General features: G+C 48.4%; 1 protein-coding gene across 2 annotated transcripts in view; it reads right to left on the bottom strand.

Moving 5' to 3' along the window:
- Positions 1 to 1,414: 1,414 nt before the first annotated feature.
- The window catches only part of Marchf3 (membrane associated ring-CH-type finger 3), a 188,899-nt gene continuing 175,075 nt past the window's right edge, over positions 1,415 to 15,238 (bottom strand). For both annotated transcript variants that reach the window (XM_032885970.1, XM_032885971.1), the window contains exons 5-6: positions 8,951 to 9,160; positions 1,415 to 2,355 (exon numbers count right to left, since the gene is read on the bottom strand). In XM_032885970.1, the coding sequence (XP_032741861.1) occupies positions 2,197 to 2,355; positions 8,951 to 9,160 (369 nt within the window). In that variant the 3' untranslated portion in view covers positions 1,415 to 2,196. The remainder of the gene's footprint in view (positions 2,356 to 8,950; positions 9,161 to 15,238) is intronic.

Below are 15,238 nucleotides of genomic sequence, written 5' to 3'. Positions count from 1 at the left end.
CTGCCCTAGGAGGTGCAGGCACTGATGCTATTCTTGGTTCTCAGATGCATCCTTCTCAACACCGACATTCAGCCTTCCAGTGGGGCCTCTGCTTTCCTTAGGGGATTCAGATTTGGAGGAAAGGGTCATGGTACAATCATGGTAGCAATGCACTGCCTCCCCGGTACAGATGCCCCAGGGAGGATCTAGGAACCGCCCTATTTTTAATAGTATTTTCATCTCGTGACACAAGGCAGCAGGAATCCTCAATAACCAATCACAGCAGAACCCTCGAAGCCACCACCTCCTTAATTCACAGAGGAGGCAGGGAAGCAGGGAACAAACCTTTCGCGAAGGTTGCAGTGCTCACTTGAGAGGTGTCACTGGATTCTCTGACAGCTCAGGGCCCAAGGCTGGTTGGGCGTCATTTATCAAGGATATTGCGGGGAAGCAATTCACAGGCTACCAGGCTGGACTCTGCTGAGGACATTTAAATGTGCAGCAGCTGCGTGCAGCCAGCGGTGTCCAGCATTTTAAAAAGGTCAATTAAGAAACAGTTGATGGTGGTGGGCTAATGACAGCCCAGAGGGGTGGGCAGGACCGTGTAAACAGTAGGGCTGAGACCTGTATTACTGGGATAGAAGTGTCGGAGAAGCGTGGTTGGGAGGAAACCTATTGTCATAAGCCATAAAGCACGCATAAGTTTAGCAGTGAAGATACAGCTGTTTCCCTTCCTGGGCAGCATGGAGAGCAGCCAGGGAGAGGAGGGTTTGGCCCACAAAGGGGACAGACAGCTGCAGCAGCTTCCACAATTTGCAGATAAAACCGTTACCCTCGTCACCTCTGCACTCCTGCTATCCCGCTCTGGAGAGATACTCAGAATGTGGGTCATGTTCCGGAGATCCATATTTTAAGCGGGGCCAGGCTTCTCACCCGGTGCACGGAGGAGTGGGTGGACAGGTGAGAGCCTGGGAGCCGCCCCAGCCTGTGCGTGTCTCAAAGACATCCGCTTCTGGCTTCACTGGACACAATGCGGGCTAGGGGTCAGACGTCTGTGCTGTGTCAGATGAAAGGGAGACTTGAAGCCCATAGACAAAGTCTATTTTGGCCTGTGACAAAACTGGCTCGTGGCCGGGAAAAGGGACTGTGTGGCACACTTTTTTTTTTTAAATCTGACAAAAGGGTCTTCTTCTACTGAGCGCTAGGCTGTGAGGACTGGCTCTATTGTCTCACCTACCTCTCAGTAGAGCAATGGAATGCTAATTGATATGCAGAACAGCTTTAGGGGTCCTAGAAGCCGGATGCTCGGTCCCTGCAGACGCGGAAAGCAGGCGTGAGCTGAGGCGAGGCAGGAGCCAAAACAGCCTTGCCTTGCCCGTTTGTAAACCCAGTTGGGAAACTATACAGGGTTTAAGAATTGAAAACGAGTATTGCATCAGTAAGGCTTGTCTTTCACACACCGGATATTTATTATTAGAAAATAGCTTCTATCAGCTGTCAGTACCAAACGAGTTCAAAGGAGGGGGCCTCTCGCCATGTCTTCCTCCTTGATATTTAAATAAACAGCTCACCGTGTGGTGTGCTGAGTTGCCACACCTTTTTTTCCCTTTTAAAAACTGAATAACTGAATGAGGTTTAGTACAAAACACCCTTCAAATGTGACTTGTTCTGCAGTAATTATGCTGTCTCCTTGAATAAGGGACATAAAAGATGAAAAAGACCACTCGGGCCCTCAAGTTAGCCACCAAAGATCCACAGTAGAAACGGGGAAATGAATAAACTAACCCAAATAAAACCCACCCAAACCAAGAAACCAGTTTGTACATTGGCTTTTCAATTTTGATTATCATCTAAATTATATATTTATATATATATATATATATTTGCGATAGTAATAAAAAAGGAAGAATTGCGTTGCATCCTCAGCAGGACAACCTTCCTCGTATGTTAAAGAGGTGTTCAGAAAGTCCTTACAGTATCTGCTAGATAGACATGTTTGGCAGCTTAGCGAGTGTCATCTGAGTGCAGCATCCATGATTTTGAAGTCAAACAGCATTGTTTCCTTCTGGCTGAGTTCCTTACTCAGGCGATGCGATGCGGTAAGATGTTCTTAGACCCAAAGACGGAGGGAAGGGCTTTGGGGTGGCTCAGCGCATGGCCCCAGTGCAGAGACTTCTAAACCCCCAACAACGAGTCCAGCATCTGACCACACAGACATCAAACAATTGTCTCCTTTGAGTTCCTCTTGACTGAGTGGAGCCCCAGCAGGGACTGCTGGTTAGAAGGGATGTTGACAGACTTTGGAATGAGGAGAATCACCCTCTGATTGGTCCGACGCCATTCATTGTACAATCGACAGTGGTACCTAAATGACACCTGTGGTGGGAGAGAAGGAGGAGAGACTCAAAGGTGGCAGAAGTAGACAGTCAATTCAAGAAACTAACTTGTCATTTAAAACAGTACTGGGGTGGGGGCACGGGGCAGGGGTCTCCAGCAAGCAACTGAGTGCTGGGTATTGGGTCCCCACTAAGACCCCAGTAGGGCTGGCATAGCGGCTTCCTGTTCTCCATTACATACTGGGAGAGCATGGCAGTAGGAAAATGGAGTTCTCTCTGAGTTGGGGTTTGGTTCCTTGAGGTGCCGGGCACCCAAAGCCTCAGTTATGAGGAAGCCTGATATGACAGTCAGGCGCAGGCCCTGTCCAGCTGTGGACCATAATGCACCTGCTCAGTTAGAGGGGAGGATGCTGGGATTTCTTCAGGCTCCACACTGAGCAGTGTAAAGGACCCCATTCACACTCAGAAATAAAGGACACCTTTGGTCCCGTGCTCTGACAGTCTGCAAAGTTGTACTCTGGCCTGATCGGTATTGAGTCCTGAGGTCAATAGTGTATTTTCTTGTCTCTGCCCATGGACTCCGAGTGACTTGGGAGCAGAGCTCATGTTGTGTTTGTCTTTGCAGGTCTAGCACTTCTCACGGTGTTAGACCCTTGGGGAACTGTTGGAATATTCCGAGTGAATGAGTGAGAAGACCTGTGCTTTCTGACCAGAGTACTGCTCAAGCCTCAGGGCCTAACTGTACCTTAGAGCGCTTGTGTTTTATCTAAGTGTCCTAGAATGAGACACGAGAACTGTTTGTTTTAGAAAAGGCTGGCAGAAACCGATGGCCTGCCCAGAAAATTCACATGGTATTTTTGAAGGTGTCTTTTTTCTTTTTTTAAACAGAGAAAAGATAAGATCTCACTATGTCACCCTGGCTGTCTAGGAACTGGCTATGTAGACCAGGCTATCCTCAAATCCAGAGATCTGCCTGCCTGTGCTCCCAAGTGCTGGCATTAAAGGTGTATGCCACCAAGTTCAGCTGAAAACATACTTGTAGAATGGGGGTGAAGGCTGGGATATGGCACAAGAAGGCAAGGCTCTTACCAGTGAAAGAAGAGAACAGAGTTCCCTAAGCTCTCCTCAGAATCCCCCCTCCTCCCAATAAATAAATGAAAAACAAAAAACAAAACAAAATTCCAAACTGGGGCAGCTTACAGTTTGGGTGCATGCAGACTCCACATTTGTGCCATTAGGAAGGTGCCCACATGCTCAGAGTGGCACATCCTGAGTCTAGGCTATTTAACAGGCTTGGCATAGGGTTTGGAGACCCAAGGAAGGGTCCAAGGATTGGGGTGATATGATTTAGGCTTAGTGTCTCTGGAAATACAGGAAAGCTTTGATAAGGAAGGCTTGTTGGCCTCTATGGCAGGACCATGGAGCCCAAGGCCACTGTTGAATTTCAGGTGAGAATGCCCAGGCTGAGGGCCAGGAGATTTGGGTATGAAAATATAAGCTTTCAACTTTCACAGGTGTACTCTCTCCAAAATGCTCTGACCATGCCGGAGTGGACCCATCTTTTTTAAAAGCTCTTGTCCATCGTGTTGCTGTTGGTGCTTCCCTGGAACCCCAGAGGCAGGTGGGAACACAAGTGGAAGATGTGGGGCACAGGCAAGCATTAAAGAAGGTCTGAGGTGGGGTTGGGGATTTAGCTCAGCGGTAGAGCGCTTGCCTAGCAAGCGCAAGGCCCTGGGTTCGGTCCCCAGCTCTGAAAAAAAGAAAAAAAAAAAAAAAAAGAAGGTCCGAGGTGTCCAGGGCCCAGCGTCTGTGCTGACAGCTGGATTGCACATCAGCCATGCGTCCTCATCGATGTGCTCGTTCAGCCACAGACGGGAGCTGGCAGTTGAGAAGCGGCTGAGGGCACAGTCAGGCAGCAGACAGGCACACAGGACTGGAGTGTTCCTCCTGAACCTGGTAGCTGGCTAAGTGTGTGAGGCCGTCATCTACAAGCTTTGGTTTCCTCGTGTGTAACCTGGGAACCCCAGGTGCTCCTAAAGCGCTTAGCTCCGTCTTGCATGTACTCAGGGCTCGGGACCTGGAATTTCCTTACAGATTGTAACTAGGAAAAGGATGATACTAGCGTTGTGACGACTTCCTAAGATGCTGGAAAAGTGAGGAAAGTGAGCTGTCTCCTTCAAGCTGGCTCTCAGTGTGACAGTGGGCAGCTCCTGGGAGCTTGTTAGAATATGAAATTCTGGCCCCAACTCAGACTTAACGAGATCCCTAGGTGATTAAGGCACGCCCAGCCTAAGCAATACTGCTCCAAGGGACACCCAGAGTCAAGGACTCAGCAGGCTTTCCTGTTCTGTGATCAGGAAATTAAAAGGGGGAAAAAAAAAAGCTCACTTGTGTAGACAAACAGATAAACAGATGAGACCATATTAATCTATTTAATTACTGTTAACTACCAAAGTCTGCAGGCAAATTCAATCAATGAGAACATCTTGAAGATCCTTCTCAGGGAAAATAAAGGAAGTTAAGCACAAGGCGGAGGAGACCACAGGCCTGCCGTGGCCCCAGGCTAATGTTTGCTCCTGTTTCCACATGTTCTCAGACACCCTCTTCCTTACAGTGCAGTATCACGGTGGAGAAAAAGCAAAGTTTAATTTAGAGAGGTGAGAAGCTAACTAGAGAGACGCTGGGATGAAAAGCAAAACACCTCACTTAGACCTTAATCTCGGGCTTTAAGGAGAGGGTAGGAAAAATGCATAGAATTATTACTTTAAAATTACTATTGCTTATGGGCTGATTTTCAAAGTTTATCTGTTTATTCGCCTAAAGGACATTAAACTCCTATGCTGGATGGGCTCTGATCAAATGAAGGCTGGAAGAAGGGGGCTTTAGCATCTCTCTCTCCTCCGGGAAGGTAGCAGAGACGTTCCAGGCCTGTGTTGATTGCACAGCTGGCTCTGGGAAATCTGCCAAAGCTCCTCTTGGGACAGTTTGGGGCGATTAAAGCACATAGACGGGAGCAGGGTTCTGGGGTGCCACTGTCCCCACAGGGAGACCAGGGTTCTGGGGTGCCACTGTCCCCACAGGGAGACCAGCTCACTTGTCAAGACTGTACAGGAAAGGATTCACTTGGAAGGGATCCTGCTTAGGTTGGAGACGCTGCCGAAAGCCTGATCAGAGCTGGGTGCTTTGGCTCACGCCCGTCATCACAGTACTCCACAGAGGCTGAGGGACGAGGAGCACCGAGAATCAAGACCAGCCCAGGTCAGGGCACATCAACAAAACCCGTCAACAAAAGACCTAGCCACGCATCTGCTAAAGAACAAAGAAAACGCAGTTGTGAGCCAGTCCCACAGTAGCATGGGCTGGCAGGATGTAGAACTGGAGGCTTCCTGTTCACATCCAGAACTTGATCTAATCATGGAACAAGTCTAACTGGGGACTTAGTTCTTCATTCAATGCGTTGGGCCTTGCAACATCAGTACTGTGGCACACGCAGAGATGTCCCATGCCACAGCACTGGACTCTTCAGCCTACACAAAGCTGCCCTCCAGATACTTAGTGTCTTCATGATATGGTGGACCTAGGTCTCAGCTGACTTCTCAGCCCCTTTGCCAGTGGCTTTCAATGCTTCCTAATGCTGTGACCCTTTAATACAGTTCCTCATGTTGTGGTGACCTCCAACCATAAAGTTATTTTCATTGTTATTGTTATGAATCATAGTGTAAATATCTGAAATGCAGGATATGTGACCCTTTTGAGGGGTCATTCAGGCCCCAAAGGGCCGAGACCCTCAGGTTGAGAACTTCTGTCCTGTATCACGAGGAGTAGAGACTGTGGAAGGCTTGGCCTTTTGGGTTCAAGAACACAGCAGACCGCCTGGTGCAGGCCTCTGAGTTCCCACTATGACAGGGCCCTTGTGGTCATGAGTTATCAAAGGCACTTTGAGGTTTGTAGTGCGAATGCTTGTCCCTTGTCACAGCACCTGGCAGAGAGGCTCTTCCAGGAACGGCCCCTCTGAGGAGCAGGCCTGGACTGATGCCGTGTTTGTTTATCGAGACATTTTCACAGCATACTCTCCTTAAACTTGACAGCCTGTTTACAATGGGCTGCTGCCGGAGGGCACTTTCCAAGTGCTGTCAGCTCCTGAATTACGGCTTTTGCCAGGCCCGCTCAGTACAGCATTTATCTGGGAAGGAATTATTCTATATGCAGTAACCTATTGCTGAGCCGACTCCACAGTGTGCTTTTTTTCACACCAGTCAAGACAGAGGAGAGTCATTCCTTCCTCTTGCTACTCTGCATTTTTCTGGAGGGCTTCGAGAAGGTGGAATTTGGAGGAACAGGGAGGACCTAGGAAGATGACCCTGGCCCTGCCCCGTGGTGGGTGCTTAGACATGTCACCAGATCTTGTGGTACTTAATCTTCATGACAACCACAACCCAGGATTAGCAATTATTTCCTCCGTTTCTCTGGGTAAGAAGGCTGAATGGGAAAGGTCAGGTGTCCTCTTTAAAGGTGGCTAGCTGTTAGGAAGCTGAATTTTATTCTAATGCAGGGGCCGCACAGTAGCCTTGTAGAAGCATTCTGAGATGCTCTACGGCATTCTAGCCAAGCCTGGTATGAGGCCTGCTTCCCGCCAGAGCCTTCCTTCCATCTGGTTGGAGGAAGAGACAAGGCCACATGCCTTTTGCTCTAAGCAGTTGTCATCATCCTCTCTGCCCAGTGCTACGCTCCCCAGCCCCTATCTTATCTGGCAAGGTCTTATATTTACAAGACCTCAGCTAGGTCTGGAGGCCTGACATGTGGGGCCCACCTTCTTCACTTTTCACCATAGATACGGTTCTATGAGAAAAAATCCCAGACCCCAAATGGTCTAGCTATGGTGTAAAACAAAATCAACCAAACCAAACCAAACCAAAACCCCCCCAAAAACCCAAACCCTCCCTGTGCTTAATTACTACTCTCCAGAGCAGTTTACTGTGTATCCTCTAATTCAGTGTCATGACACCAGGGTCATGATAGGGCTAAAGAGGGCTCAGAGAAGTGACTGACAAGGGGTGCAGACGCCAGCGTAAGATGTAGCGTGCTTAATCTGTTGTGTATGTGCAGGAGGCCAGAGGGCGGCACAGGGACTTTTAAGCTATCATAAGCATCGTTGCTTTGAGAAAGGGTCTCTTGCTGAACCAGAGGCTCATCTGCAGGCCGATGGGTCAGCGCTTTTGTGCTCTGTCACCCTGGGGTCACAGGCATGCAGAACCATGCCTCCCATCTGATATGGATGCTGGGGATTTGAATTCAGCTCCATTGTAATATATTCTCTTACACACCGAGCCGTCTCCTTAGCCCATTCCCCTGCTTCCTGTCTTATTTCTAACCATTCTCTCATCACAGTGGAAGCTTGAATCAGTTTCCTTGTTTGATTGATATTGAAGCAGGACACACTTTAAAAGTGTGGGCCATTAAAAGAGGGGACAAATAGTTTGATGTGGGGTTTCCTTAGCTGGGAATAGAGTTTCCTAATCAACCAGAAATCTCATTGAGTTCTTGGCATCAGAACACACCCAGCTTCCTGCTGCTCAACTTACATCCCTCTTCTGGAGACTGAAATGTGTCCCCTGACTGTGTGAACATCACTATGGGAGAGGAGGCCAGAGCCGGAAGAGCTTACCATGAGTAAGAGGGAAATGAACAGAGGGTCTGATGGGCTGTGGAAGGAAGAGGGGGGGAGGGGGAGCCGGGAACACTGCGAGGTGCTGACACTGTGCTAGGGGATGTGGGAAGGGTGCATTTTTGACAGGAAATACTACTGAATAACAATGGGATGTGATCAGATTATAACTGTGCCCACACTGGAGCGTCACACCAGGATGCAGGAGGCTGGGATCTGAGGAGTCTCGAAGCAGCCTCCTCTTCAGTCCTTCAGCTCCCACTGGACAGCACAAAGAGGGAGCAAATGGTGCCCTTGGGGGTTTTCCCTACGGTGCCTCACCAATCAACTTACTGCCCGAAGTCAGATGTATGAGAAAGGGGGTGCTTAACTATTCTCCCTTCTACACAGCGGGGACACTGATTGGGAAATGGCTTTTCTTCAGTGGCAGCGGAAATCTTCTCAACTAGATAAATTAGTGCTTTTATGGGCAGCAGAGTCAATATCCCAACACACGGAATAATGATCAGGCCGAGTGCAGCGCCATGTCCAGCAAAGACTTAGGCCGTGTCAGGGTGCAGGAAGGAAATAGGCAGCAGGCAGGATTCATGCAGAAGGCTGCATTGAAAGTCATTCATAACCTACCATAAGGGAGCCCAGCAAAAGCAAGAAGCAACAGGAGAGCAAGCCCCATGCCTTACACCAGTTTGAATCCCAGTCCACTGGAGAGGAACGGACAGGGCATGTGTGGTGAGGGCTGGGGACCTGGCTTTCTTCTATCTGATGTATCTTCCTTGCGGTATGTTTGTGTGGGCATTCTCCTTCATGTTCTCACCCCCGCCCCCACACCTCCAAACCACATGTGTGCCCTGCCAGCATTGGGAGGTCTGTCGCCACTTGGGCAGGTGAGAGGTGCTGCAGATGTGGGGGAGCCAGTGGTGACAGTGCTGCCAGCCTGAGCCCCCACACCACAGCCACGGGCCATACTCACTAGTGTCCAGAAGAGGTAAATCGTGAAGAGTGCCACGGTGAGAGCAATCAGTCCCACGGCTTCCAGCCGACTACTAAAGTGCAGGTGGTCCACGGCGCCCCGAAGGCACAGCCAGCCGGAGATGGTAGCCAGGGGCGTTATAAATAAGAAGCACACCATGTCTCCAAACAGAGTCCGCTTCTCATGCTGGGGGCCAGGGTTCCTAAGCCACTGCCAGAAAACAGACAGACAAACAAGTCAGGAGAGGGATGGCAGTGACGGGTGGGGACACACTATTCTCCAGCCGCCTTTGTTTCAGGATCTGGGCAAAGGTGCTTTTGACCCACCTAAGACGATAAGGAGGCACTGAAGGCTCACTCTCACGCTTCTGCCCCTTAAACAATAATGACTACACCAGTTTGCCAAGTCCTTGCTGAGGATGACCTGCTTTTTGTGAGAGGAGTTCTATGGTGGCTGTTAGGAATTGCAGTGACTCTGCGAGAGTAGATGAGCATTCCTCTGCTAGGTTCTGTAGTGAGTGGTCCGCAGATTTTCATACGTGAAGGCTTGGTCCCAGGGTGGTGAGATTAGGTACTGTGGCACTCTGGGAGGTGGTGCGGAAAAGGGAGGCAGCCACAGAGGTTACCAGAATGAGGGCCTCAAAGGGCATCGTGGAGATGTGGGTTTAGTTCCTTCGCTTAGGCTGACACATACCACTTGCTCTGACACGCTCTGACCCTACGCTGCCCTCATCAGAGGACCAAGCCATCATGGCTGCCATCCTTGGACTTGCACCTTGAGAAACATGAGCATAAATAAAACTCTTCTCTTTATCATTAACTGCTTCAGGTGGTTCCTTGGAGGGATAGGAAGCTGAGCAGTACAGAGGTGACAGCTGAGGCCTGCGACCTGTTGAGCCCCACTTCTCAGACTGACTCTGAGAATGTGTGCAGGGTGGGGTTAGCTCAGCAGGCCTGGGTGCTGAAATCCTGAAAACCCCTAAGAAAAGTGTTTGCAGGACAGGCTTTGGATTGGCTCTTAAGAAGTCTAAATACTTATAATAGTCTGATAAGCATTTTGTATGCCTAAGGCTTTAGGGCACGTAATCCGATAGTTTATACCAATAATGTGATACATATTAGTGCCTTGTTCCGAGGGTCTGTAATCTAAGTGGCCGAGGTCAGTTACACAGGTAGCCTATACCTGTGTGACTGAGCCCAGTGATTCTAAGGCTCAGGTGAGCTTCCTTGAGAGACAATAGTTTACAGATATTTACACAAATTACTGCTAAAATTAAAGCATAACTACCTGGGTAAGTTGGCTTATGTCCATTGTTCTAGTACCTGGGAAGATGAGGCAGGAGGATTATGAGCTCAAGGCTATCTTCTGCTATATATGAGACTGTAAAAAAAATTTTAGGTACATCCATATGACATCACTGGGAAAGGACATCTGGTAGTGGGGACTGTGTCCTAGGTACCTTGTCCTGTCCTGTTTTTCCTTTTAATCTGGATTCCTTTGATGTAACCTCACACCTCAAATGGACATTTTCTCAATCCTGTGAGTCCCAGTGAATCACTGAATCCAAGGACAGTCTTGGTGACAGAATGACACTGGTCCAACTCTATAAACTTAGGAATGTCCCTGGGTTGGCTTTTCAGACCTCTAATGTCCTCACTCAGGATCACCTCTGACCTGCAGAAAGCCCGGGGATGAGACTCTCTTGTTGAAAGGAGTTTGGGTTGCTGCTGTTGCACTCGGTAACTGCCTTAGATGTGCATGCCCCAGCACAGCCTGCAGTCTGCAGTGGGTTACAGTGCAATTCTGCATTTACATACAGGTGTCAGCAAACACCAGTACTGAAGCCCGGTGGCTTTTCTACAGATTAGCATGAAGCACCACCCACCAAATGAACGTTTCTAGCTCCTGTGTCTAGTACCTGTCCCGTGTAGTGACAGAAGAGGCCAACAAGCCCTGAGAGCGAGGTTCTATAGGATAGTGATGGGGTAGCTGGACTGACACTGTGGGCTCTGTCTTCCATCCTGTTCCCACCAACAAACAAGTCTCTGTCTGTCTGTCTGTCTGTCAGCACATGCCCAGTGCTGGCATTTGATGGCACCAGACAGAAGCCCCGCAGGAAGCTGAGGAGAGGCCCCAAATGGCCAGTGCAGCACTTCTTGTAACACTGTAATAGGCTGACGAACGAGGGAGCATGGGAATGACCCAAGAAGGAAGACAGGGTCATGTGAGGACAGAAGCAAACACAGGGGCCACACAGGCAGCAGGTAAGCTGGGGCTTGACTGGCAGAAACCTCCAGAATAAGTAGAAGGGGCAGAGGGGTAAGGTCCAGAGCAGTGTCTGTGGGAGGGGTCCTTCCCCATGTCTGCCTGGATCCCAGCACATCGGCTTCTAGTGATAACCCTGTGAACACTGGGCTGAGATGTGGAAAGAGTCAATCTCAGCTCAGAAGTGGGCATGAATTAATATGAGGACACAGATAAGGGGGGTCTACTTGCTTTTCGATATGAATCCCACAGCACATTATGAATATTTAACACAGACACCCAAAGGATCAAGTGCAAATCCATTAACCCTGCCATGGGCTGGCATGCCCTCTCCCCCACTTCAGAAGCTTCGGAGGGCTCTCATTAACTGACATTTTCTTGCCTAAATACTGACACAACCCCCAAGAAGTGGAGGATAGAAATAGGTCATTATTATCCCAGTTTTACAGACTCTGAAAGGTTAAACGATTTCACCATGTGACACAGAGGCCAAAGTGAGGAGACAGCGGGTCAGGCTTTCTCCACTGCTGTCCAGATATTGCTACAGTAAAATATCCGAACATTTAAATGCAAGACATTGCTCAGCTTCCTAAAACCCCGGTACTCAAGGATTAGCAGAGCAGTCCCATTAGAGTTGGGTTTTCCCTGGAAGTGGACAGGAAGTTCGTGCACTCACCCCTGCACCCGCATTTACAGGAATAGGGTCCCCAGTAAACATGCTTCACGTGTGCAGAGGTTGCTTCCTTGACCACAACTTCCCTTTCCTTCCCTAGGGAATTCTGGACATGGTTTTATTTATTTAGAGACAGGGTCTATGCATCTCTGGCTGTCTGAGAACTTGCTGTGTAGATCAGGCTGGCCTAGAACTTGCTGTGTAGATCAGGCTGGCCTCTGCCTCACAAATGCCAGGAATAAAGGGGTGAACCACTACACCTGCTGGACATATTTTATCAACACTAACATTTTATTATTTTACTTCTCTAAGTGGCCTCTGGCAATGCCTTGAGCAATGGATGCTCTAGCTGTGAAAGGAAGTAATTGTGAATCAGCATTCACTTGATACAAAGATATAAGATTTCTATTTATTTATCTAATGTATCTTTGCATGTATGACTGTAGGTGTGTATTACCATGGTGCATGAGAGGACAGCCGTGGGTTTTGGGCCTCTCTTTCACCTTGTTTGAGACAGGTTTTACACGGGTGGGTACACAGGGCTAGCTAGTCCACCAGCTTCTGGCATTTTTCTGTCTGACTCCCATCTTCCGGGAGTGCAACAGGACTGGGGGTGGGATTACAGACAGGTACAACTGTATCTGGCTTTATGAGGTTCTGGGATCCAAACTCTGGTCCTCACTTGTACACACGGCATGTGCTGTAACCATGGAACTGTCTTCCCAGTCCCATATTTATTCAGCAAAACAAACCCATGGGGGCTTGGGAAGCAGCTCCATGGCACAGTGAATGCACAACATGCACAAGGCCTGGGTTCAAGCCTCACTACCCCCTCCCTCCATAAAAGTGATAACCATGGCATCTGTGACAGCCTGTTCTCCGTGTCTCGCAGTCTAATTGTTCTCTGATCTTGTATCCCAGAGAAATGTCCAGTCCATTTTGTGTGTCTCCAATTCTACTTTATTAGCACCATTTTGGGAAGGCCCTGCTTACTGTTTGATTATAGTTTAATGAAGTATCCTTAGTTATGGGAAGTATGTGTTTTTTTTGAACCCCATGTGCCACTCGCTTCTCTGGGCAGGAAGAGTGGCAACAATCTGCTGTTGAGGAGAACATGGACAAATACCTATATAAACCATTCCAGCAGAGTTTGTAACAGAATATTTGATTGGCCTAAATTTCTAACAATATGAAATAAATTACAGAATTTACTTAAAATAGTAATATCAAGTGATGATGTAATCTTTTGTTTATGAACATGGTATACTGCTGGGTAGAAAAACTTCTGGTTACAATGTATACTCTGATCCTATGAATGTAGATACATTTATGCACACATAGAAACTCACATTTACTAACACATGGACTAGAGGGATACTTGACAAAGCAATGGTTGTTTTTGGCATAGAATTATGAGATTATGAGTGGTTTTAAGATTTTATGAAATATATTGTTTTTCTGAAATGAACACGGACCATAGAGCTATATCTACACATGCTTTGTATAGAACATTTATACATACAAACTCATATTTAAGGAGGGAGGGAAGAAAGGGAGAGGAGAGGAAAAGGGAGAGAGAGAGAGAGAGAGAGAGAGAGAGAGAGAGAGACAGAGAGAGTAAGACAGAGACAGAGAAACACAGAGACAGAGAGAGAGAGACAGACAAAGAGAGAGACAGACAGAGAAACAGAGACAGAGAAACACAGAGAGAGACACACACACACAGAGACAGACAGAGAGAGACAGAGAGAGAGAAACATAGAGAGAGACAGAGAAACAGAGACAGAAACACAGAGAGACACAGAGAGAGAAAGACAGACAGAGAGAGCGAGAGAGAGACACACACAGAGAGAGAAACAGAGAGAGACAGAGAGAGAGAGACAGAGAGAGAGAAAGAGAGAAACATAGAGAGAGAGAGAAACATAGAGAGAGACAGAGAAACAGAGGTGGAGAGGGAGTGAGACAGAGGGAAGATTGAAGTGTAGCAGACAGGGGGACGTGGGCGTCTAGCTGGTACACAGCACCACAGTAAAAGCACTTACCTTAGTAAGTGAACTAGAGCCTGTGGTATTCCCCACTTCTCAGAGACAGACATAGGGAGCAGGGAGTCTCGTAACCTACCCAAGGAGAGCTAGCAAGCAAGCGGCAGAGGTGGGATTCAAACCAGCTTCCACTTTTTGTTCCTTGTTTTCTCTACCAACACTTGTATTTTACACCACGTGGTAACTGGGTGGTGAGCACAAGTGTATGCTAGGTTGTTTTAAAACTTAGGCAAGACATGGTAAGTCATGCCAACTCTGTGGATGTGCAAAGCAGGGGTTTGGGGAGTATATTTCAAGTCGCTGAATGGTTGCCCGGGATGTTATCATGGTAATTCTACAAAATTTCCTGGGCTGCTGCTTTGATGGATGTTAATTCTTTTATCTAACCAGAATAAGGTCCAGTTTCTGGGCATTTAATCTCCACAACATTATCATGCTCATCGGCCTAATTCACAACGGGCAAAGGTTGACCTCAGTTGCAATGCCTTCGCTTTTCCAGTTCCTGTATGCCCTCTGCTTCAGTTACATTCACCCTGCACCCAGCGAGGCACTCATTCTGCAGTGGTGCCTCATCGCCTAAGTATGCAGCAAACACCAGGGAGGTGTAAGCGGCCTTGATTTTCCTGCTGGGCCTCATCTACACAAGCAGTGCCCAACAGTGTTTGCTGCACAAGGGCACACACGGTTCACATGCTGAAGCAAGGATGACGCTTGTTTCTTTAGCCCTCACTGTATGTGCCCGGCATTATCTTCTATGTGACCTAATAATCCACACAATAATTTCTGTAGAAGGTAAGCCATCCAAGAGCGGCCCTGGCTTCTGTCTCGGGTGGTCTAATGAGTGTGCTCACAACCATTCTGCCCTATCTTCATCCTTAGCAAACACTGAGGGGGGAGAACAGAAGAGGGGCTCACACTTACCAGTTCTTATCAGCATAAACAGTATCTGTTCATGGTGCTTGGCCTGGTGTGAGACACCACCATGCCACTGTGGATAGTGTTTGCAGCTAAATGGCCAGTTTAATCTTACTCTTCGGCTAACACTTGGTTGGAGGTTGGTTGCCTTTGAAGGCCAAGGTCAGTGCTGGAGGATACTAATCTGTATGGCATCTTTCAGCTGGCTGGCCCACCCCCAGGGCTGGGGCATTCATCCTGCTTTGTTTTCTCTGGTGCCATAAGAAATGAGGCACGCAGCTGGGAAGGCTCACGTCCAATCCCTGCACTGGAGAGGCAGCAGTCAGCAGGGCCTACCAGGGGAGATCCTGTCTCAAAAGGCCCAAACAAGCAAACAAGTGGACAAACCAACCC

This window comes from Rattus rattus, chromosome 15 (assembly GCF_011064425.1).
Source record: "Rattus rattus isolate New Zealand chromosome 15, Rrattus_CSIRO_v1, whole genome shotgun sequence".
In the NCBI taxonomy this organism is placed as follows: domain Eukaryota; kingdom Metazoa; phylum Chordata; class Mammalia; order Rodentia; family Muridae; genus Rattus; species Rattus rattus.
Note: the sequence above shows the minus strand (reverse complement) of the source record. Positions and strands in the feature narration are given on the sequence as shown.